The sequence below is a fragment of the Capricornis sumatraensis genome, chromosome 9, assembly GCF_032405125.1.
Source record: "Capricornis sumatraensis isolate serow.1 chromosome 9, serow.2, whole genome shotgun sequence".
In the NCBI taxonomy this organism is placed as follows: Eukaryota; Metazoa; Chordata; class Mammalia; order Artiodactyla; family Bovidae; genus Capricornis; species Capricornis sumatraensis.
In genome coordinates this window covers 14968963-14994025 of record NC_091077.1, presented here as the reverse complement: position 1 = coordinate 14994025, position 25063 = coordinate 14968963, and the positions used below count along the sequence as shown (strand labels likewise).

Below are 25063 nucleotides of genomic sequence, written 5' to 3'. Positions count from 1 at the left end.
GCAATGTATTTCTACACATTATTTGATCCTCAATGGTGCTATGAGCTAAGAAGGGCAAGCCTGAGTTCTTTTTTGAAAACCTTCATGCATTTGGCCATGTCGGATCTTGGTTGTGGAAAATCTTTGATCTTCGTTGAGGCATGTGGGATGTTTCAGCTGTGGCATGTGAACTCAATTGTGGCATGTGGGATTTAGATCCCTGACCAGGGATCCAACCTGGGGTCCCCTGCATCAGGAGCATGGAGTCTTAGACCGTGGACCACCAGGGAAGTCCCCGAACTCTACAGATGAGAAGAAGAGGTTCAGAGAAGTGACCTGCCCAAGTGGTGGGGTGCAGACTTGACCTGTGTGGTACCCGAAAACAGTCCCTCTCAGCTATAACTTGCTCCACCTGTGTGTTTGTCAAAGCGGATGTTACAGAAGTCCCATGGCAGCCCTTCCCTGGAGGTCCAGTGGTTAAGACTCACTCTGCATTCACTGCAGGGGACACAGGTTCAAGGTTCAATCTCTAGTCGGGCAAGTAATATCCCGCATGCTATGCAACTTGGCCAAAATAAGTAAGTAAATAAATGCACACGTGTGCTCAGTCATGTCTGACTCTTTGTGACCTTATGGAGGCATATGTAGCCCGCCAGGCTCTTTTTGTCCATGGAATTTTGCAGACAAGAATACTAGAGTGGGTTGCCATTTCCTTCTCCAGGGGGTCTTCCTGACTCAGGGATTGAACCCACGTCTTCTGTGTCTTCTGTATTGCAGGCATATTCTTTACCACTTGAGCCGTCAGGGAAGCCCAAGTAAGTAAATAAGTAGATACGTAAGTACGTCCTGTGGGATCAGTGTGCATAGCCAGAAACAACGATCTAATCTAGAATAGGGATTTACGTATAATGTGGTTGCCAGAAGCCCCACAACCTACCCCAGAGTGCTGTTTCCTTTCAGAGGCATTAGAGCCATGGTCTTGATGTCAAGTCAACCTGATTCAGTAAGGCAGTTTGGGTAAACAGTTTAGAATTCAGGTAATCAGTTTCCTGTCTGAAAAAACAGTACCTGGATGCTACTTGGCGCTAGACCCTATGTGAGCTGCTAGACCAACAAAGGTGAGTATTTTTTAAAAACTTAATTGGAGAATAATTGCTTTCCACTATTGTGTTGTCTTCTGCCATACAGCAACATGAATCAGGCAGCCATAAGTACACATAGGTCCCCTCCTTCTTGAACTTCTCCCCGACCCCACTTTAGGTTGTCACAGAGTGCCGCTTTGAGCTCCCTGAATTATACAGCAACTTTTCCCATTAGCTTTACCTGTTTTATATATGGCAATATGTATGTTTTAATACTGTTATCTCAATTCATCCCAACCTCTCCTTCCCCTGCTGGCCCAAGTCTCTTCTTTATGTCTGCATCTCTATTCCTGCTCTGCAAATAGTTTCATCAATACCATTTTTCTAGATGCCATATTTATGTGTTAATATATGACGCTTGTTTTTCTCTTTCTGACGTAGCTTCACCTTGTATAACATGCTTTGGGTTCATCCACCTCACTAGAACTGACTCAAATGTGTTCCTTTTCATGGCTGAGTACTATTCTATTGTGTATGTGTACCAAAACTTTTTTATCCATTGATCTGTTGATGAACACGTAGATTGCTTCCATGTCCTGGCTACTGAAAACAGTGCTGCAGTGAACACTAGGACACGTGTCCTTTTCACTTACGGTTTTCTCAAGGTATATATATGCCCAGCAGTGAGATTGTTGGGTCATATGGTGGTTTTATTCCTAGTTTTTAAAGGAATCTCCATACTGTTCTCCATAGTGGTGCTATCAATTTACATTCCCACCAACAGTGCAAGAGGGTTCCCTTTTCTCCACTCTCTCTCCAGCATTCATTATTTGTAGGTTTTTTGATGATGGCCATTCTGATCGGTGTGAGGTGATACTTCTGAAGGTGAGTATTTATGTTCACTTTCTATCTCTGCAAAAAACAACTTGATTTTATGCCTTACTCTTCCAGGCAATGGGACTGACAGTGAACAAGCCCCCAAAGATCCCTGCCCTCATGGAAATTACCGCCTAGTCGGGGAGTAGGGTGACTAACTTATCCTAGTTTGCCTGGGACTTTTCCAGTTTGAACGCTGAAAGGCTGGCATCCCAGGAACCATTTAGTCCCAGTAAACCAGGTTCATTGGTTACTCTCCAGGTAAACCAGATATATTAACAACTGTGTTGAGTGACAGACATGATTAAATTTGCATTTGATAGCTCTGGAAGCTAAGTGGAAATGGCTGCGGATAGAGGTACAGTGGGAAAGGGTAAACAGCTGGCGCAGTAGCCGGGTGACAGGCCGGTGGTGTGGATCAGGCAGGTGCCTATGGGAATAAAGTAGAGTCTACAGGTGAATAGACTGCTTAGATAGGATGGATGAATCATCAGGAATGCTCCTGGGTGGTTTTGAAGCTTAAGAAGCCAAGTGGAGGGGTCCTTGGAGGAATCTGCTGTTACAGAAGGAAGTGACGATGGTTCGGAGTGTGTTAGGTTTGTAGCCTCAAGATAACGGTTGTTTTTGGAAAGTACTGAAGCAGATTTTTCAAACCCTCAATCTTTGCTGCTTCCAACAAATAGCTCTTGAATGGCTGCTCTGTGCTAGACATGAAGTGAGGTATTCAGATACATTGAGGAGCAAGCATGACACTGGGCCATTTTCATAGAGCTAATGAAATAATCCAACTTCCCTGGTGGCTCAACAGTAAAGAATCCTCCTGCCATGCAGGAGACTCGGCTTTGATCTCTGGGTCAGGAAGATCCCCTGAAGAAGCAAATGCAACCCAGTCCGGTATTCTTGCCTGGGAAATCCCATGGACAGAGAAGCCTGGCGGGCTACAGTCCATGGGGTCGAAAAAGAGTCAGACGTGACTTAGTTACTAAACAACAATAAAATAATCACATTGAGTATATGTATTTAATTTCTTAGGTAAGCTTTCTGAAGGGCTGGAGCTCAACCTAGGTCAGATGCCTTGAGAAAGCATTCTTTAAGTGGTTTTTTCCACAGAAATTCAGAGTGTAAACTAGGTGAGGGAAAAGAGGGGTAAGATTCTGGACAGAGGAACCATCTGCCCTGTGGCACTGAAAAGCAAGTCTAGGTGAAGCTCTGAGAGGGAGGAGGAACATGGTGTCAGAAGAGGCTTAACAGAGGTGAGGGAGGCAGACCGTGCAAGCCCAGTGCACCACATAATTATCATTTATTAAATACCTAAAAACTGCCTTAAAAAAACAGTTAAAACATTACAGGACTTCCCTGGTGACTCATTGGTTAAGAATCCACCTGTCAATGCAGGAGACAAGGGTTCGATCCTTGATCTGGGAAAATCCCGCATGCCGAGGAGCAGCTAGCCAGTGCGCCACAACTGCTGAGCCCGTGCTCCAGAGCCCAGGGCCCACAACTCCTGAGCCCAGGTGCCGCGACTGCTGGAGCCTGTGTGCCCTAGAGCTGGTGCTCTGCAACAAGAGAAGCCACTGCAATAAGAAGCCTGAGCACTGCAACTAGAGAAAAGCCCGCATGGCCACGAAGACCCAGCACAGCCAAAAATAAATACTTTTTTAAAAAGGTGAAACATTACAGAAAAAGCTGAAGTCTTACTCTCTCTCCATCCCAGCCCCTCTAAATCTTAAAAAAAAAAAATTAACAATCTTCAATATTGTATGTTTTATGTAGTTCCTTACAAAAAATGGCATAATGGTGCTTGTATTACTCTGCAATACAGAGCTCTTCCTCTCTCAGTAAGCTCTGTCTGTGATGTCACGTTCCTTTTACCAGCTACCGGATGTTCTGTTTTATCTTCCACTATTGACAGATGTTTAGGTTGTTTCTAGTTTCTCAGAATTACAGATAAGGCAGCAACACCCTCTCTTAATCATGCCTCCTTTCTCCAGATGGGTGCTAGGAGGTGGAACTTACTAGGTCATGGAGTAAGCCCAGCTTTCCTAGATGCTGGCAGATGACCCTCCAAGTCCTTTTTATTCCTGCTATTTCTGCAAGTTCTTTTTTAAACTTAATTTTAAGTTTTACATATTTTTATAAAAATTGAGGTATATTTGATTTATAACATCATGTTAATTTCAGAGTGCAGCACAGTGATTCACAGCTCTTTGTAAATCTACACACACAGGGTTTCCTGGGGGTCCAGCGGCTGAGAATCTGCTTTGCAATGCAGGTGACACCAGTTGGATCCCTGATCTGGGAAGAGCCCACGTGCCGTGGAGCAGCTAAGCCGGTGCGCCACCAGTGTTGAGCCTGCGCTCTGAAGCCCGGGAGCCACAACTACTGAGCCCACGTGCCATAACTACTGAAGCCTGTACACCCTAGAGCCTGCGCTCTGCAACAAGAGAAGCCACTGCAGTGAGAAGCCCACAATGAAACTAGGCAGTAGCCCCTGCTCGCTGCAACTAGAGAAAGGCCGCCCACAGCAGAGGAAAACTAGCAGAGCCAAAAATAGAAATAAAATTTAAAAAATCTACACACAATCGACTGTATCACTCTTTTTCTTGATGCTGCTTCTTTTTGTGGCATAAAAGTGTTCGTTTTTATCTTGACCTTTTCTGCAGCTTCCTACTCACTTGTTAATTTATTGTCTTCTGCCCATAAATTCATTGCTTCTGCCTAAGTTAACCAAAGTTAGTTTTCTGTTGGTTCCATGTTAGAACCAAGAATCCTAACTAATAGAGATAAGAAGAAATTTTGAAAAATATATCTTAAAATATAAGCTTTGTTTATGCACTGCTTTTCTGTTTGTTTTTTTTAAAACACATCAGTCTGCTTTGGGTCTCAGCGGCTGCACATGGGATCTTTAGTTGCAGTGCATGGACTCTCTAGCTGTGGCGTGTGGGTTCTGGAGTGCTCGGGCTTCATAGCTACAGTGATCAGGCTTAGTTGCTCATTGGTATGTGGGATCTTAGTTCCTAACCAGGGGTTGGACCCTAACCCCCTGCATTTCACAGGGGATTCTTAACCGCTGGGCCACCAGGGAAGTCCCAGTTATGACTTTGTGTACATTGCTGATGAGTAAGGGTAATCGTGTGCATTGTTGTCTTATTTCTGGCTATAATGTTACTGTTCCTAATGTCCCACCGTTCAGTCTGATTTTCTGTAATCCATGCTTTAAGTTTTGCCAGAAACTTTTAAAGTTCAGGAAGCTCCCCCTTGCTTTGTGCATGCTAAGTTGCTTTGGTTGTGTCTGACTCTTTTCGATCCTATGGATTGTAGCCCTCTGGGCTCTTCTGTCCGTGGGATTCTCCAGGCAACAATACTGGAGGGGGTTGCCATGCCCTCCTCCAGGGGATCTTCCCAACCCAGGGATCGAACCTGCATCTCCTGCATCTCCTGCACTGGCAGGTGGGCTGTTTACCACTAGTGCCACTTGGGAGGCCCCATATCTAGTTTTTTTTTTTTTTATCATAAACGGGTGTTGGATTTTCTAGACATCTCTCAATCAGTAGTTGGACGCCAAGAAACTACATTTCTAACAAGCTCCCAGTTGATGCTGATACGGCTTGCACAGGAACCATATTTGGAGACACTGGTATAGAACAAGAACAATGGGTTAAAGGCAAATTCTGAGAAATGACATTTAAGGAGTAGAGGGAAGTAAGAGAAGTCCTGATAGAAACTCAACAGCAGTATAAAATTATGAGAAAAATCAAGAAAAGTACAGTGTCACAGAAGCCAAGTGGTGAAAAATTTGAGCACAAAAGTTTAAAAGAATCACACTATTGAATACAAAGAGGCTTCCCTGGTAAAGAGAAGCCTGCGCAATCAGCCTGCAGTGTGGGAGACCTGGGTTGGATCCCTGAGTGGGGAAGATCCCCTGGAGGAGGACATGGCAACCCACTGCAGTATTCTTGCCTGGAGAATCCCACGGACAGAGGAACCTGGAGGGTTGTTACAGTCCACGGGATCACAAAGAGTCGAACACGGCTGAGTAACTAAGCACAGCACAGCACACTGCATACAAAGAGGTTGGACTTCCCTTATGGTCCAGTGGTTAAGAATCCACCTGCTAATACAGAGGACACAGGTGGGTTCGATCTCTGGTCCGGGAAGATTCCACGTGCTTTGGAGCAACTAAGCCGGTGCATCACAACTACATCCCATGCCTAAAGCGTGTGCTTGGCAATGAGAGGTTATTGCAATGAGAGCCCTACGCAATGCAACTAGAGAATAGCCCCTGCTTGCCACAACTGGAGAAAGCCCACGCCCAGCAATGAAGACCCAGTGTAGCCAAAAATAAATAAATATAATCTTTTTAAAAATAATCAATACAAAGAGGTTCAAATGCTCACTGGATTTGGCATTCGGACGGTAACTTTACTAAGAGCAATTTTCAGTAGAATTGTGAGGGTTAAGCAATAAATTTTGTAAACATTTACTAAGTGCCACCTGAGAAATCCCATGGACAGAGGAGCCTGGTGGGCTACAGTCCAGGGGGGTCACAAAAGAGTTGGACATGACTGAGGACGTACAGCAGAGAAAGAAAAATTAGAACACCCACTGTTGCCAAGGAGACAACACTGAACCAGTGAAGGATGCTGAAAAAAGGAACATCTCTTTTGAGACATTTGGGTGAGAAGAGGCCAAAAAGAAGGATGCCTGAGTATGCATGACAGCTAGAAAGGAACGAAGGTTTCAGGGAGGGCTTGGGGTTTTGTTTTACGATTCAGAAAACAGAGTGTATTTATAACTGAGGGGAAGGCCCAGGACAGGAAGAGAAAATGAAGATGATGGTGAAAGACAGAATGCACTCATAGTGACGACAAGCAAGTAACTTCCCACTCTGAATTAACTGGGCAATGTCGAAGACACCATTCGGCTCTGTGAAGGCCAGTATAGTTCTGGATGCTAAAGTATCTTGCTTTGTGCAGTACAATGTGCCTTCAATTCAAAGACTAATCTTCTCCTTTGGGAGTGTATTCTGGTGTTTTGGGTTTTTTTTTTTTTTTGGTTGGTGTTTTTTAATCAGGCAAAGGAAGGATTTATAACTTGCCACAAGGAAGAATATTAGGGATCCTGGTTTTAAAATATAAATGTTAGGGACTTGCCTAGTGGTCTAGTGATTAAGAATCTACCTGCCAATGCAGGGGGCATGGGTTCGATTCCTGGTCCAGGAACTAAGAACCCACATGCTGCAGAGCAACTAAACCCGTGGGCCACAACTACTGAGCCTGCCTGCTGCAACTCCTGAAGCCTGTGAGCCCTAGAATCTGTGCTCCCTGACAGGAGAAGCCACCACAATGAGAAGCTCTTGCACCACAACTAGTGAGTGGCTCCTGCTTGGTGCAACGAGAGAAAGCCCCCATGCAGCAATAAAGACCTAGAACATCCAAAAATAAAATAAAACAAAATAAAAGTGTTAGTGGGAATATATAGCATTACAGAAAGTAGAATTTAAGAAAAATTAAAAGAAAAAAGAATACAGTAGAGAAAAGAGGCTAGGTTTAAGACCCATAAATGTCACTTAGTAGGTGCTAATCCTCTTTGGGCCTCGTCTTCCTCCTTTGTAAGATGGGAAATAGTAACAGAATTTAGCACCTGGAATAGTGAAAGTGTTAGTCCCTCAGTCGAGTCTGACTCTGTGTGACGCCATGGATTGTAGGCTCCTCTGTCCATTGAATGCTCCAGGCAAGAATACTGGAGTGGGTTGCCATTTCCTCATCCAGGGGGATCTTCTTGACCCAGGGATTGAACCTAGGTCTCCTGCAGGCAGATTCTTTACCGACTGAACCACCAGGGAAGCACACAGTAAGAAAACAATAAATATCAGTTCAGTTCAGTTCAGTCGCTTAGTCATGTCTGACTCTTTGCGACCCCATGGACTGCAGCACACCAGGCTTCCCTGTCCATCACCAACTCCCAGAGCCAACTCAAACTCATGTCCATCACGTTGGTGATGTCATCCAACCATCTCATCCTCTGTCATCCGCTTCTCCTCCCACCTTCAATCTTTCCCAGCATCAGGGTCTTTTCCAATGAGTCAGTTCTTTGCATCAGGTGGCCAAAGTACTGGAGTTTCAGCTTCAGCATCAGTCCTTCCCATGAATCATTCAGGACTGTTTTCCTTTAGGATGGACTGGCTGGATTTCCTTGCAGTCCAAGAGACTCTCAAGAGTCCTCTCCAACACCACTGTTCAAAAGCATCAATTCTTCAGCGCTCAGCTTTCTTCACAGTCCAGCTCTCACATCCATACATGATCACTGGAAAAACCATAGCCTTGACTAGACGGACCTTTGTCGGCAAAGTCTCTGCTTTTTAATATGCTGTCTAGGTTGGTCATAGCTTTTCTTCCAAAGAGCAAGCGTCTTTTAATTTCATGGCTGCAGTCACCACTTGCAGTGATTTGGAAGCCCAGAAAAATAAAGTCTGTCACTGTTTCCATTGTTTTCCCATCTATTTGCCATGAAGCGATGGGACCAGATGCCATGATCTTAGTTTTCTGAATGTTGAGTTTAAAGCCAACTTTTTCACTCTCTTCTTTCACTTTCACCAAGAGGCTCTTTAGTTCTTCTTCACTCTCTGCCATAAGTGTGGTGTCATCTGCATATCTGAGGTTATTGACATTTTGCCTGGCAATATATAACAATAAATATAATCATATTGAATAGGAATGAGGTGAGTACTAGAAACCTGAAATGCTAACATTAACCTGACTTATTGGAAAAGACCCTGATTCTAGGAAAGACTGAAGGCAAGAGAAGGGGATGACAGAGGCTGAGATGGCTGGATGGCATCACCGACTTGATGGATGTGAGTTTGAACAAGTTCTGGAAGTTGGTGATGGACAGGGAAGCCTGGTGTGCTGCAGTCCATGGGATCGCAAAGAGTCAGACACGACTGAGTAACTGAACTGAACTGAACTGAAATTTAGATTGCAGAGGTGGGAGAAAGGTTCAAGAGGGAGGGGACAGATATTTACCTATGACTGATTCATGTTGATGTATGGCAGAAACCAACACAATGTCATAAAACAATTATTCTCCAATTTAAAACAAATACTTTTTTCAAAAGAATAATAATGATAACATGTAATGACCTCAGTGCACTATACCTGGGTTATTTAAAACTCCTCACTGGCTCTCATAACCTGTGAAAAACCAGTGCTTCCACCAACCTACTCATCTTATTTTGGTTTTGTAGTTCCCCAAGACCCTCAGCTCAGTCGGTAGAGTTTGCCTGCAATGCAGGAGGCCCGGGTTCGATCCCTGGGTTGGGAAGATCCCCTGGAGAAGGAAATGTAAACCCACTCCAGTATTCTTGCCTGGAGAATCCCATAGACAGAGGAGCCGGGCGGGCCACAGTCCATGGGGTCACAAGAGTTGGACATGATTCAGCAACAAAACCACCACCACCAAGAACCTCAGGGCTGATACAGAAGTGTAGTCTAAAAGAGTACAGCTCCCTCTTGTGGGCCCTTAGGTGAGAAGAGAAACTATTTACAGAGAAAAACACAAGCAAGATTGGATGACCCCCCAGAGTGTAGAATGACCTGACCTTGTCTTGGTCCTATTTTTTTTTTTCCAAATTAGGATTCTCCAAAACCTCTGGGAAAATTACATTTTTATAAATGAAAAACAACTTCAAATACGTCCAGGAAGTAACCTATTTAAAGGACTCTCCTAGATGAGTGAGTAGAATTGAAACACATATATTACCATATGTAAAATAGATAGCCAGTGGGAATTTGGAACTCAACCCAGTGCTCTGTGACCACTTAGAGGGGTGGGAGATGGGGAGGGGGGTGGGAGGGAGTTTCAAGAGGGAGGCGACATATGTATCAGTTCAGTTCAGTTCAGTTGCTTAGTCGTGTCCGACTCTGTGTGACCCCATAGACGGCAGCCCACCAGGCTCCCCGTCCCTGGGATTCTCCAGGCAAGAACACTGGAGTGGGCAGCCATTTCCTTCTCCAATGCATGAAAGTAAAAAGTGAAAGTGAAGTCACTTCAGTCATGTCCAACTCTGTGGGACCCCATAGATGGCAGCCCAGCAGGCTCCTCCGTCCACGGGATTTTCCAGGCAAGAGTACTGGAGTGGGTTGCCATTGCCTGCTCTGGAAGAGATGAGGCAGGGGCAACAAATATTTCAGTACTAACCATGTCCAGGAGATGGTGATGGACAGGGAGGCGACTGAACTGAACTGAACTGAACCATATTCCAGACACTGTGTAGATACAACTGGGAGCAGAAGACATGGTTTGTGCCCTCCAGTAGCCTGTGGTCGGCCCGGGTTTGATCTCTGGGTTGGGAAGATCCCCTGGAGAAGGGAATGGCAACCCACTCCAGTATTCTGCCTGGGAAATATCATGGACAGAGGAGCCTGGCAGGCTACAGTCCATGGGGTCACAGAGTTGGACACAACTGAACAACTAAAACACACAGCCTGTGGTCAATGTGAGTGGGTAGTGGACAGTTATTTGCATTTCATTAATGTACAACCAGAAACTCCTAGAGGATTGCTCTAGGAGAAAGTAGCTTGCGGAAGTCATAAGCAAGCTATTTTTGGCCTTGTATTCATGATTATTCTTCTATTCTTCATCTTGTTCACTATTTTATTTACTGGCACACAATAGGAGCTTCACCCATGTTTGAACGCTGAGTAAATTTTTTTAAAAATACTTATATCTATTTAATTTATTTATTTGGCTGTATCAGGTCTTAGTTGCCACCCATGGGATCTTTAGTTGTGGCAAGAGAACTCTTAGCTGTGGCATGTGGGATCAAGTTCCCTGATCAGGTATTGAACTTGGGCTCCCTGCACTGAGAGCATTGAGCCTAAGCCACTAGACCACCAGGGAAGTCCCAAGTAGATGAATTCTTGATCACAATGGATGTATAAGAAACATTTGTGAGTGGAATTGGTGAGGCCTCCAAGGGGGTAAATTTCACCAACTCTGTGCAGGAGTAGAACTACTTAGCCTATTCTGATTTTAGTTCAACCCAAGAAGTCCTTTTGACCTTTCTTTAATCGTTACCATCAGATTCCTTGGAACTTCATGGAACAGAGGAATTGCTCTTTCAGGTAGCAGCCAGCACATATCCAGCTCTGTAAGTACCTGCTGATAATGTCAGGAACCGTGAGAAGCTCTTGAGGAATATTTTAAGGCAACTTTAGATCCTTCCTCCAGCTCCCATTTGAGGAGAAACAGCCCCAGTTCCTTCAAAAATTTCTCAGGGGACATGGTGAGTTCCTTTATCTAATTTCACTACCCCCTCATATATTTTGAGGGTGATTTGAATCTTGCCTTCCCTCTGTCCCCAAGCGCAGGAGGGAGCTTTGGAACTTTTTATGTATGGGGACCACGGAAGCCCTTGGATCCTTCTCGAACTGCAAGGGAGGATGAGATTACCCTCAGAGAGAAGGGGGTTATGGGTCCTGTCAGGGTGTGGGGATGACTATGACGACAAACCATCAGGACGGGAGGGGCAATGCCAGACCCTTTCTCAGGAAGAAGCAATAAGGACCCTTAGGAAGGGGGTGGATGACCCTGAGGGGTCCCATTAGGAAAGGATGACATGGGAGGGGGTCCCTCAAAAAGAGCGTCGGTCTCCCTCAGGAAGGATAATACTGGGGGACCCATCAGGGAGGGGACCGATACCCTGATTTCGTAAGGAAGTTGGAAAGACCCTGGCGTCGCTCTTGGGAAAAAGAGATGTTAGGGTTCACACTTCAGGAGGGCGAGAGGATGCTGAGGCCCCCTCAGGAAGAGGGGAATGATGCCAGGGTCCCCCTAAGAAAGTGGGAACGGCGCAGGGGTCACTTCCAGGAAGGTAGACAGAAAGTGACGCCAGGTTCCCTTAGGGTTCCTCGTACCTGCCGGGGTCCAAGCTCCTCAGCTCCGCTCAGTCCTCAGGTGCGAAAAGCTAAGCGGTCGCGCCTGTCATTGGCTGATTTCTTGGCTCATGACAACTAGATGGTCGTCGGAGGTTTTCTTCCTCCGCGTCCTTGCCACGCCTCCTACCCAGTCGGCGCATGCGCACCTTTCTGCCTGCTGTAGTTCCTCAGACCCACTCTGGGGGGCGCACGGGGGTTCTATCGCCCAGTCCCACCTCCCTCGCCTGTGACCCATTTTATAACAGCACACACTTTGAAGGGCTGTTGCGAGTACTAAGTGCAATGATTTACGTAAAATAAACAGTGCCTGGCACAAAGTAATTGCCTGGCAAACCGGTTATTGTTTGTATTTTACAGCGAGGGAAACTGAGGCACAGAAAGAGTAAGTAATATGCTCAAAACTAAGTCATTAACTGGCAGGGGCAACCAGAATCCAGTCTGTGTGCTTATCTACCATGCTTTTGTGGCTCCCCGATAACAAATACTGGCTATTTCTTTCCTCTGATTATGAAATAACTTCCTCTTGATTATAAAAGTAATACATGCCCATTGAAAAATTCAGAAAATATCGAGGACTACACAACAGAAAACACTCTTTTAATCCCATCACTGGAGACACTTAATATTTGGATGAACAAACTGTCTTTTCTATGCACATACGTAAGATGGTATGATGCAGAACATTTTGAAGCGTGCTCTTCTCACTGTGAACATCTTGTCATTTCAATAAATATACACCCAACTCCTTGTTTTCAATAAGTGTATATTACTCCATCATACAGGAAACATAACTTAATGACTTCCTAAGTTTAGACATCTGGGTTTTTAATTCTTCACTATTCTGATCAAAACACCATTTGGTACCTGCAATTTTAGGTACCAGCTGGTTCTTTAGGATACGTAGTTTTAAAAGTGCCACATCTGTGTTGAATGCATGCAGCTATGTTTTTAATAAAGATTGTCAGACCACTCCCAGAAAGCTATATGTGCCAATTTCTACCAGCACTAATGAGCTATGAAAGTGCTTCACCCACCCCCTGAATGGTCCGTCTTTTCATTATTTGCCAATTAGTGAAAAAGGAAAACTGTCTTCATTTTACTTCCTCATATTTTCTGTGCTGAGAAAGGGAGAAATATTACCCACACCTCAGGATTTTGTGCATGTGAACTAAAATAGCAATAATAATATAAAAGTACCAGGCAGCCAGGGTTTCCCAGGTGGCACTAATAGTAAAGAACCTGTCTGCCAGTGGAGGATATGAAGAGACACAGGTTCAATCTCTGGGTCGGGAAGGTCCCCTGAAGGAGGGCATGGCAACCCACTCCAGTATTCTTGCCTGGAGAATCCCATGAACAGAGAAGCCTGGTGGGCTACAGTCCATGGGGTCTCAAAGAGTTGGACATGACTGCACAGATCAGGCAGCTATCATTGTCAAACAGGCATCGGGTAAAGTAAGATTCCCACCTTATTTCCCCGAATTTTTTCAACACTGTGAGATCACATCTCAGCCTGTTTCCTCATCTGCAAAATGACAGTGTGTATCTCAAGAACAGCCCAAAAGCTGATAAAATAGTCTGAGTGATGAGTTGAGCACAAGGCAGGGCCCTCTAAAGGTTGGGCAAGGCGGAGCCATTTGCCCCAGAACCCTGTAGCCTGCAAGTGGCTGATGTCAACTTCATAGAATGAACTGACTCCACCCCTTGCCAGGGCCCCTGTCCTGTTCAGATTACAGAGCTTCTCTGACCTTGCTCATCTTTCCCCAAGGAAAGATGAACTCCCAACAGGAGAATTTTAAAGAGGCAGCTGACGGTCATATGCCACCTCTGTCCTTTGACCCACATTCTGACTGTCACCAAGTCCCAACTCAGAAGGCATATGGAACATCACACCTTCCCTTTTACACTCTGAGGAAAACTGAGGCCTGGCACAAGGAGGCCCAGCCAATTGCTAATTGCTGCAGGCTGGGATTGATACTGTCACCTCCTGACCCCCAGCCTGACACCCTTTCCCCGACTCTGCTTGCCTTTGGAACACACTCGGGAAAACGTCCATGTCTCTTCAATGCTTCTTGCGCAAAATTCAGATTCCCTGGCAACTTCTGCCTAGTTTTCCAGCTTCGTTCCTCCCCTCTGGGTCCAGGTTGGTCCCTGCTCCTCTGGGCCACGATATCTACACGAATCTTTAAGCCAAAGTGAAGCAGGCAAAGCTTTGTGTGCATTCCATCCTCTACATTAACTCTCTTGCTAAGTGCCAATAAGGAACATTTGGATATAGTTGCCAGTAGCTGCATGTGGCTACTTAATGTAAAAGAAAATTAAAACTCCAATTTGATTGCACTAGCCTCATTTCAAGTCCTTAACAGCCACCTGGGGCTTAGTGCTTACTGTTAGATACTGCAGACACAGAACATTTCCACCAACACGAAGTTTTATGGGATAGTTCTCTCTAGCCTGGAACTTTTGTCCTTCCCATTTTACCAATGAAGCAATTGAAGGTCAGAGAGATCACACCCAAGGTCACACAGCTAGAGTTGAGACTCACATTAATCCTTGGCCACTAGAGACAACTAGCAGAATACGTGGTCACGCGTGCATGCTCAGTCGTTCAGTCGTGTCTGACTCTTTGTGAACCCGTGGACTATAGCCCTCCAGACTCCTCTGTCCACAGAATTTTCCAGGCAAGAATACTGGAGTGGTTTGCTATTTCCTACTCCAAGGGATCGTCCCAACCCAGGAATTGAACCCAGTCTCTTGCATCTCCTGCAATGGCAGGTGGATTCTTTACCACTGAGTCACCAGGGAGGCTTGTCAATCTTTCCTCAAATTCAGGGAAGCTGCCATCATTTTGTTTCAGAAGACTCATGCTGTGAATATATACTGATCCCACTGTGCTTAATGGCTTAAGCACTGTGTGTGTACACGTGTGTATTACACACCAGAGGCAGCCAGTATTCTAACCTGAAAGCCTGCATCACAAACACTTCCTCTATCTTTATCCACAAGGGAAGTTTTGCTTGTTAGCATAATGAATGGCAGAAACAGTTTTACTCATGAAATTGAGGCTTCTTAATTATCCTGATAAAGGTTGGAAAATGGGCTCCCATGGGTGGGATTAACAGTATTCAAACATGTGGATTATTTAAAATATATCTGAGACTCACTCACTCCCAACCTTGTATGAAGACACTAGAAAAACAACAGCTAAAATGTGGCACCCTGGATGGGAGGGGAGTTTGGGGGAGGATAGATACATGTGTTATGTATGGCTGAGTCCCTGTGCTGTCCACCTGAAACTGTCACAGCATTGGTAATAGGCTAAACCCCAATACAAAATAAAAAGTTAAAAAAAAAAGAGCTAAAATGCCGAGCCGGTCCTCTGTGAACTTGGGAGGATTCAGCTTGCCTGATATACAGCATTAAGGTTCACAGGCTTTAGGGTATTAATTTTTGTTTTGTTTTAATGCAGCATTGAGGGGGGTTTCCTAGGTGGCGCTAATGGTAACGAATCCACCTGCCAATGCAGGAGACATAAGAGACTCGGGTTCGATTCCTGGGTTGGGAAGATCCCCTGGAGAAGGGCATGGCAACCCACTCTAGTATTCTTGCCTGGAGAATCCCCATGGACAGAGCAGCCTGGCAGGCTACAGTCCATGGGGTCACAGAGAGTCAGACAGGACTGAAATGACTTACCACAGCATTGATGGTTGCAACACCATAATGACCGGAATTCATGGAACTTTCAGATGTCAATTCTCTTGTGCTGGTGCATCAAGTTTACTGTCTTCACAGCAGAATTTGACCCAAGATCTTTTATCATGACCTGGCCACCAGATGTTGGAGGCGTGGTCAATCAGATCCTCTCGGTTTCCAGGAACAACTTCGTGCTACCAGAAGGACCCGAGTTGCGTCAGATACGCTGCACGTTCAGAGAAACAAGGCTTACCTGGGTCTGTGTGCTCAGTCACATCCGACTCTTTTGTGACCCCATGACTGTAGCCTGCCAGGCTCCTCTGTCCATGTAATTCTCCGGGCAAGAATACTGGAGTGGGTTGCCATGCCCTCCTCCAGGGGATCTTCCTGACCCAGGGATCAAACACTTGTCTCTTATACTGGCAGGTGGATTCTTTACCTGGGTTTCCTAGCCTCCAAAAACTGTGTGGTCTGAACCCACACTTTATAACCCGCAGCAGTCCCTATATCTGGATCTGGCCCAGGCCCGGGGGCTGCCTCTTGCCAAGCTCTCAGAACCCCCTCAAGTTCTATCTGCCCAGGGAAGGGCAGGGACTGAGTCCATTCCTTACTCCTACCTGGCCCAGACAGACAACTCAAAAGACACACCTTGAGAAATAGGATGGAAAAAGAAGCCACATCAGCCATGAAGATCGGTGAAAGCCTTGGTTTAATTGGAGACAAGATCGAAGGGTTGAGTATCGATCAGCAGACCGACTGATTGATTGTTAAACTGGACAACACTTGAGCAGCTCCGGGGCACAGGGGTCGTCCTGGGCTCCCCTCCCCTGGGTCCCTGGGGACAGGGAGAGGGGCAGCTACTGCCCAGCCCTCACCTCCCCCTCTGATTACATGACTCCCTGTTAAACAGCACTGAGTCCACACTCCTGGGGGTCTATGGTACAGTTTGTATAATACAGCAGGAATGGAGACTCCCCCTGGGAGACCCCCACCCCTCTTTCCCCTGACTGAGTCAGTGGGGGGGAAGGGCAAATTTATTTTCCCTTTTTGCCTCTGTAGAATAATTTACAAACCAACCTTACAGTATGTACAAAAAAAAAAAGAGAAAAGAAAGAGAACTGAAAGAAAAGGCCCCCTCCGGTCGCCGGCTGGGACTGAAACTACTTTCGCTACAAAAATGAACCCTGTACAGCATCTTGGGGGTGGGAATGGGTGGTACTCCCCACAGGGAAGGACAGACAGATGGAAGGCTGGGGGGAGCTGGGGGCTACAGTACCGTGTGCTCAGAATCAGAGGGGAGGAAGATGAGAGAGCCCAGTCCTGCCCAGCTGCAGAACCAAGCTGAGGGGCAGAGCGGATAGGGGAAGTGGGGGTCTTTCCTTCCAAATAGTCCCCCCATGGCTTCAAGAAAAATGGCCTTGCGTCTGTCCGTTGTATTGCTCCAGGGAACAGCTAGGGGAAGACAGGGAGGCTTGGCAAGGTGGGGGATGAAAGGAGAAATGACTCTGATGCCAGGGTAGGGTGGGCTGCCCAGAAAGGGGATGTGGGTGTACACCGTTATTGCTTCCTCCTAGGGCAAAGAGTTGGGGGAGGGCAGGAGGATGCTGGGGAGGGGGCATACCCAGGCTGGGAACTCTGGGCCTGGCCCCGCCCCACTCGGGGTGCAAGTGGGAGCCACTGCAACCCCCTCTCCTATGGCCATGGGAACCATTAAGGCAAAAACAAGAGGAGAAGCAGCTGGAAGGAAAGGGGGTGGCTCCAAATCATCCCCCCTCTCCAAACGGAGAAAATTCAAACTGAAACCCGGAGTGGAAGAGGAAAGGGGTGACGGGTAGAGGGGGGAGTAGGATCAGGCCCTCCTCAAACCTCAGATCCCAGGTTGGTGGTGTGAACGTCCCTCTGACACCCTCCCCTGGCCTCCTGAAGCCCCATGGCTCCCTCGAGTCAGTATTGCCAGGTTTGTGCAAAATGAGGCGGAAGACTTCTGGGCAGGGGAGGGCAGAAAGCCAGAGCAGGACTGGAGCTGGGCTCCCCCCTACAGTGGGCGACCCCTCCCCACCCCTAGGGCCCCCACCCAGAATGGCTATTCCTGGCTGGGTTCTAGAGACCCTCCCAAAATTCAGAAGTCTGGAGGGAGATTCTACACCAGGCAAAGAGCCCCAAGAGGCCGGAAGACTAAGCCTGGAACCTGGGTGATGGTGTTGAGAGTGGGGGGCTGGCGAGGAAGGGTCGGGGGGAGGTTGCTGGACCTGGACAAGGGGAGCCGGGAACAGGAGCGTCTACAGTTGCTGTGTTTCATCCTTTTTTTTTTTTTTTCTTTTTCTAAAAATGTAACAATTAAAATTCCAAAAATAAAATCACTTCCGGGACCTCAGCCCCTGGTTCCCCAGCCCCCACCTCCAAAAAGAGGCCCCTGGGTGGGGGTGGGGGGGAAAGAGGAAAAAAAGAAAAGAGAAAAAAACCCCACTTTTCTGTTTTCTTTTTTCTCAGGAGGCCCAAGAGTCTTTGAGGCAGTGGAGGAGGTCAGGGGGTGATGGTGGTGGCGGTGGCGGGTGGCACGGAGGCCAACCGGGTACAGGGGCTGACGCTCAGGTAGGGCCACCAGATGACCCCCAAGCTCCAGGAGCTGGAAGCGCTCCAGGAGTGGGGTCCTCGCTGGCTGTCCCCGTGCAGGCACAGCATGCCCTCTTGGCAGCCTGATGCTCTTTTTGGGCCCCCACCTCGGCTGCCACGGAGGGGAGGCCCAGAAGGCCCGGGTCGTCCTCTGGAGGGGGCGGTGTCCTCAAGGCAAGCGGAGCAAGGCTATTAGGAGACAGGGCAGGGATGTTGCAGCAGCCCACACAGACATCCACGGACGCGCCTCGGGGCACAGACACATCCTGGCCCGCTGCCACACTACCTGTGGAGTCCACTTGCTGGGTCAAGTACATTTCCTCTATCTCCACCTCCGCAGATGGATCCTGGCCATCAACCTCCAAAGGGTCTTCAGGTGGGGAGGCATCCTGGGCCATGTACAATTCCTGAACTGCAACTGCACCCGGGGCACTGCACACCTCCTCCTCCTCTTCCTCGTCCAGCGTCAGCTCGAACTGGAACTTATCTGGTGGTGGGGGGTGGCCCGGTCCCCCAGGCTCCTCCTCGGGGGGTGGTGAGGGGCTCTGCCGAATAGCGCTATAGTACCAGTCCCGGTTGTCTTCCAGAGTGTCCAGGATCTCTTGGGCGTCTGGGTGGACCAAGTCAGCCCACGTCTCCCACAGCGGGTGTACGATATAGTCGATGAAACCCACCTGAGGGAGCGGGAAGGAAGCATAAACCACAGATGGCACCACCATGCTGCAGGATCTGATAAAATTTAAAAGATGCTGATGCAGGGAACTTCCCCGGCCATCCAGGTAAGGTTAGGACTCTGCACTTCCATGGCAGGTGGACAGGGTTCGATCCCTGATCTGGGAACTAAGATCCTGCATGTCACGCAGTGCAGCAAAAACTAAATAAAAATAAGAGATACTGATACCATTTGACTTAGCAAGTTTGCTTCTCCAGATCCATCCCTGGAAAAACTCTTGTGTAAGTAAGAGGGGAAAAAATCACATATGAGATGTAAACAAAAACTGGAAACACCTCTATATATACATCAGTTGGGAATTACTTTTTAAAAATGGTGGTAAATCACAGATATTCATGAAAGCCCCCCCCTTTTTTTGCCTCGCTGTGTGGCTTGCAGGATTTTACTTCCCAGAATGCACGTGTTCTCAGTTGCTAAACTGTGTCTAACTCTTTGAGATCCCATGGACTGTAGCCAGCCACGCTCCTCTGTTCATGGGATTTTCCCAGCAAGAATATTGGATTGAGTTGCCATTTCCTTCTCCAAGGGATCTTCCCAACCCAGGGATCAAACCCTTGTCTCCTGCATTGGCAGGCGGATTCTTTACCACTGAGCCACCTGGGAAGCCTGTGGGGATACTACACAGCAGGGAAAAAGGATGAGCTTAATCCATGTGTAATAAGGTGGATAGATGTCTAAGTCACTGTTGGGAAGAAAAGGTAAGCTATGTAAAAATAAGTATATACTGATACAATTTATACTTTTAACAAAGCTAAGCCCACAAACTATTCCTGTTAAGTTACCTGTGAATATAAATGCGTAACAAAACAAATAAATCTGGTTTTCATCAGGGGTTAGGGGGCTATTTGGATGACCAGGGGACATTTGGAAGTGTCTGGACACAGTTTTGGTTATTACCACAGGAAAGGTAGGGTGTTCCTCGGATCCCATGGGTGGAGGCCAAGGATACTGCTCAACACCTTACAATGTAGAGGGTGGGCCCACCACAGAGAATGAGCCATCCCCAAACTTCAATAGTGCTGAGGGCTGGGTAATTCTGCGTGGGAAATATACACACACCAAGACAGGAAGAGGAGATCTCACCAGGGAAGAGGCTAGAAGCAGGGAGAGTGAGAAACTCTCATGTTCAAAAGCTTTATCCTTTTTATTTTTTTAGGCCAGCTGTGCAGCATGTGGGTTCCTAGCCCTCTGACCAGGGATGGAACCCATCCCCTCTGCACTGGGAGAATGGAATCTTAACCACTAGACCTCCAGGGAGGTCCCCAAAGTGGGGTCTCTTACAAGACCGTGTTTCTGTCCCTTTTGTTAAACAGGCAGATGACAAAGCTGAGTCATTCCGTTCCATTTCAAAATCCATCAGGACTTCCTGGTGGCGCAGTGGATAAGAATCTGCCTGCCAATGTCGGGGATATGGGTTCGATCCCTGGTCTGGGAAGATTCCATATGCCATGGAGCAAATAAGCTGGTGCACCATAGCTTCTGAGTCCATGGCTCTAGGGCTCATGAGCTGCAACTATTGAGCCTGTGTGCTGCAATTACTGAAGCCCACGCGCCTAAAACTAGTGCTCCGCAACAAGAGAAGCCACCATAATGAGAAGCCCAGACACCTCAATGAAGGGTAGCCTCTGCTCACTGCAACTAGAGAAAGCCCACAAGCACCAATGAGGATCCATGCGACCAAAAAAAAAAAAAAAAAAAATCCACCAAAACTCAGGCCCAAAATGAGTGGCCAGATCACAGGGAAACCAAGAGGCTGAATGGACATGAGGTCTGTAACTAACGGTCAGACGAATATTATTACTGATGTTATGGCAGTTGCAACAAATGAGTTAGAACTGTCTGGGCACAAATCTACAAATTAAGGAGTTGGAGGCTCAGTTCAGTTGTTCTGTGGAGCAGAAAGTATTACGTATTTCTCATCATGATAGAGAAGGAAAAAACAAAGAAAAACTTGACACTGTGGATGGGCAGCTTAGGGCCTCCTGGGGGCCTTGGAGCTCGAGGCCAGGATGTGAGGCAGTGGGGCTTTCCCTGCTCCCTTCCAGCACCCCGAGGCTCTACCTGAGACTTCTCCACTGAGGCTGTGTGCTTATCGCACATGGGACTGATCTCCATGCCTCGCTCACGTTCGCGGTCGCCCTGCTGGAAGAACTCGGCCATGATGCGGTCGGTCCACTGGCGGTAAAGCTCCAGCGGCTTGGTGGGGTTGCTAAGGTCTGCGCAGTGCACCATGTTCCGCAGAACCTGCATGGGGTGAGGGGAGCTTTAGAGGCCATGGCCTCCGACCCAGTTTCAGGCCCCAGGCTTTCTTACTTTCCCTTTGGAAAGATCGTAGGGGCAGGGGGCGGGGGTGGGGCGGTGGGTAAGGGGGGAGATGGAGGGAGGAAGAGGTAAGTAAGGGAAAAGGGAGATGAGTGGAAGAGAGGAGGAGAGAGATGAGAGGTGGCTGATGAGCAAAGGGCAGAGGAGGGAAGGGAAAAGAGGCAGTAGGGGAGACAGAGGTGTGGGAGGAATGCAGACAGGGCTTGATGAAGAAAGGGAAAAGGGGGGCTTCTCTGGTGGCTCAGTGGTCAAGAATTCACCTGCCAGTGCACAAGACACAGGTTTGATCCCTGGTCCTGGAAGACCCTACATGCTGAAGGGCTACTGAGCCCGTGCGTCGCAACTACTAAGCCTGTGCTCTAGAGCTCGGGAGCCTCAACTACTGAGCCCACATGCCATGGGAACTACCGAAGCCCTCGCACCCTAGAGCCTGCGCTCTGCAACAAGAGAAGCCACCGTGATGAGAAGTCTGTGCATTGCAACTAGAGAGTAGCTCTCACTTGCCACAGCTAGAGAAAAACCTGCACAGCAATGAAGACCCAGCACGGCCATAAACAAACAAACAAATTAATAATTAAAAAAACACCCACATTATGTTAGAAAAAGAAAGGGAAGAGGGAATTGAGTGAGATGGGGGAGATGGGAGTTGGAAAGGGTTAGATGGCAGAGGAGAGAAAAGACAAGGAAGATGGGCAACCTGGGGGCTGGGGGCAGAGTGAGGGGCAGCAACCCAGACCTAAGGGAGCGAGGGAGGGAAAGAGCCCTTATATTGTGTGGTGGGGGGGCACCTGGATGCGGTCGGAATAGTTATCCAGCAAGAGGACCCCTGAGCTGGTCACTTTCTTAGTCTCCACCATGGTCTTCAGGTCAGCCAGGAGGGTCATGTGCTTGGACATATCCGTGGCCAGCACCTGTGGGTAAGGACTTGTCATGGGGGCCTCGAAGCCTGGCCACCCTCTGTACCCACCCAACCCAAAGTTTTCACTGAGCACAATCAGCCCCTGTGGAATTCCTTGGCAGACCAGTGGTTAGGACACCCCTTCAGCTTCCACTGAAGGGGGCACAGATTTGATTTCCAGTCAAGGAACTAAGATTCCACATTATGCAGGGAGTGGGTAAAAAAAAAAATCCAACCCCCACAACCCTCTCCCAAAGGACGGCTCTCCTACTCGGGGCCTGTCTATCCCAGACTCAGACCACACCCTCCCCAAATTTCCCTAGGCCCAAAGGCGACCTTCCGCACTGTCCCCACCCCTCGCCCCGCCCACCATGTCGATGACCATCTTGCGCAGGCTCTGCCGCTGGCGCTTGCCGAGGTTCTGGAAGATGTCACAGTTGTCTTCCTGCAGCAGCTTGAAGCCCACGGCCAGGTGGTGATTCTCCAGCACCGACTCGTCGTTGTACATGAGCGCCAGTTCTGAATCTGGGGCCCAGGTCAGGTTGGGGCAGTCAGAAGAGACGACCCACCCAAGGATGCCCCCCTGCAGGGAGGGGCCAGCATAGGCCCCGCCCCCAACCCAGCAGGCCCCGCCCTCCCAGAGGGCCGCTCACTGGTGTTGATGAGGAACTGATTGGAGACTCCAGGGTGGTCCACGTCGTGGATGGCGGCCGCGAAGAGGGCAGCGAGAATCTCCAGGTCCGTGAACACGGCCTGGGGGCGGCGCGAGGGGGTCAGAGAAAGGCAGGGGTTAGAAAGATGGGGAGTCAGAGAGACAGGGTAAAAGAGAAATGGGAGAATCAAGAAAGATGGGGGTCAGGAGAGAGGAACAGGGTCAAAGAGAGAAGGGAGGTCAGGGACCCAGAGTCAGAGAGAGAAACAGGAGATTCAAGATGGGCAGTGGGGGAGGGGAGGCTGGAGAGACGGGGTGCCCAGGTGGTGCTCACATCCAACGCAGGTGTGGCCAGCAGCACATGGGTGGACTGCAGCACGTCGGCCGCGTGCAGGCTGTTGTGGTAAGCCACGTCCGGGTGGTAGTGGTCCTCCAGGGTCAGCATGTATGTCACCATAGTGTCCACCGGGATGCGGAACTTCTTCAGCAGGTCCCGCTCCTGCGGGCAGAGGTTGGGGGCCGGTGACCCTCCCTGGCCCTCAGCTCCTCAGCCCTCCCTCTCCCTCGCAGCTGGCCCCACTCAGCCCGGCCCCCAGGAATCTCACCCTACCTGGAATACCGTGTACATGATGCAGCTGAGGGAACGGCCCCCAGCGTAATCTGACACGCGAAAGATGTTCAGGCCCCACTTGTTCAGGTTTTCCAGTTCCTGGTGGAGACGGAGGCCACAGGTCAGGAGCCCCTGAGGCCAGGACCCTCTAGACTCTTTTCTAGGAGTTCAGAGGTGTTAGTTGCTCTGTCTTGGCCAACTCTTTGCGACCCCATGGACTGTATGTAGCCAGCCAGGCTCCACTGTGCATGGAATTCTCCAGGCAAGCATACTGGAGTGGGTAGCCCTTCCCTTCTCCAGGGGATCTTTCCCACCCAGGGATTGAACCCGGTTTCCTGTGTTGTAGGCAGATGCTTTACCATCTGAGCCAGTTGTTCAGAACCCTGGTCCGAATAGTGGGACCATTATCACTCAACCAGTGGGTGATGTGCTCAGCAGTATAGACTTTACCACCCAGGTCCTACTGGGCCAGAAAATAACAAAGCAACCCCAGTGTCTATTGAGTGCCTATGAGCTACCCAGCATTGCACTAAGTACTTGATTTCATGTAGCAGGTGAAGGAACCCAAACTCCAAGCAGTGACAAGACTTACCCAAGACCTTACATCTCACAAGTGGCAAGGCTGGGATGTGAACTCAGTATGGCTGACCCAAAAGCACAGTTCAGCCTCAGTTAAACTGCTCTTGGGCACCGGGAGGAAAGGAACATGGACTAATTTTTCATGTCTTCACAGAATTCAGAACAGCGCCAGGGACTTCCCTGGTGGTCCAGTGGATTCTGCACTTCTTCTGCTGGGAGCGTGGGTTCAATCCCTGGTCAGGGAACTAAGATCCCTCATGCCCTACTGCATGTCCAAAAAAAAAGTGCCAATACACAGTAAGTGCTTAATCAACACTGGGTAACTGCATATAGCACTGGCCATTGCTGGCACATGGAGGGTTACAAGAAAAGTCAGCTGAGTAAGCCACTGAGCTTGTGTCGAGTCCACTGTACAAATCAATGTGGGAGTCCTTTGGCCCAAAAATTTCACAGAAAAGCCAGGAGGCGAATCCGGGTTTGGTCTGTAGTGGATGCTGTTGGATTCGGTGCAGATTCCTTCCACTGGTAAGTATGTCCATCCCCCAGCTGCTGGAGCCGCTACACATTCTCACAGCTGTCCCCTCTCATAAATCTGCTCTGGGGGGAACACGAAGATCCCATGTGCTGTGTGGTGTGGCCAAAAAAAAAAAACCCTCCACAAAACTGCTCTTTCTGCACTAGAGCTATGTAGAGGGGGTGAGGGCATTCACCCTGGGGACAGCCTCCACCACAGTGCAGCCACCACAAGACTTTCCTGGTGGTACAGTGGATAAGAGTCTGCTGTCAATCCTGGTTCAATCCCTGGTCTGGGAAGATCCCACCTGCCATGGAGCAACTAAGCCTGTGAGCCACAACTGCGGAGACAGTGCTCTGGAGTCCAAGATCTGCAACTACTGAACCCGTGTGCCACAACTGCTGAGCCCACGTGTCACAACTACTGAAGCCCGTGTGCCTAGAGCCTGTGCTCTGTAACAAGAGAAGCTACTTCAAGAGAAGCCCATGCACCGCAACAAAGAGTAGCCCCTACTGCAACTAGAGAAAGCCAGTGCACAGCAACGAAAACTCAGTGCAGCCAAAAATTAACTAATTAA

The 25063-nt window shown here is 48.4% G+C and overlaps 1 protein-coding gene across 6 annotated transcripts in view; it reads right to left on the bottom strand.

Annotated features, from left to right (window-relative positions):
* Nucleotides 1-16336: 16336 nt before the first annotated feature.
* Nucleotides 16337-25063, bottom strand: part of PDE4A (phosphodiesterase 4A) — a 42973-nt gene continuing 34246 nt past the window's right edge. For 5 of the 6 annotated variants that reach the window (XM_068980750.1, XM_068980749.1, XM_068980751.1 and 2 more), the window contains 7 exons: nt 23394-23492; nt 23118-23282; nt 22785-22884; nt 22502-22656; nt 22022-22144; nt 20973-21155; nt 16337-18852 (listed from right to left, as the gene is read on the bottom strand). In XM_068980750.1, coding sequence (XP_068836851.1) covers nt 18154-18852; nt 20973-21155; nt 22022-22144; nt 22502-22656; nt 22785-22884; nt 23118-23282; nt 23394-23492 — 1524 coding nt within the window. In that variant the 3' untranslated portion in view covers nt 16337-18153. The remainder of the gene's footprint in view (nt 18853-20972; nt 21156-22021; nt 22145-22501; nt 22657-22784; nt 22885-23117; nt 23283-23393; nt 23493-25063) is intronic. The other variant, XM_068980754.1, reaches the window with a different exon arrangement.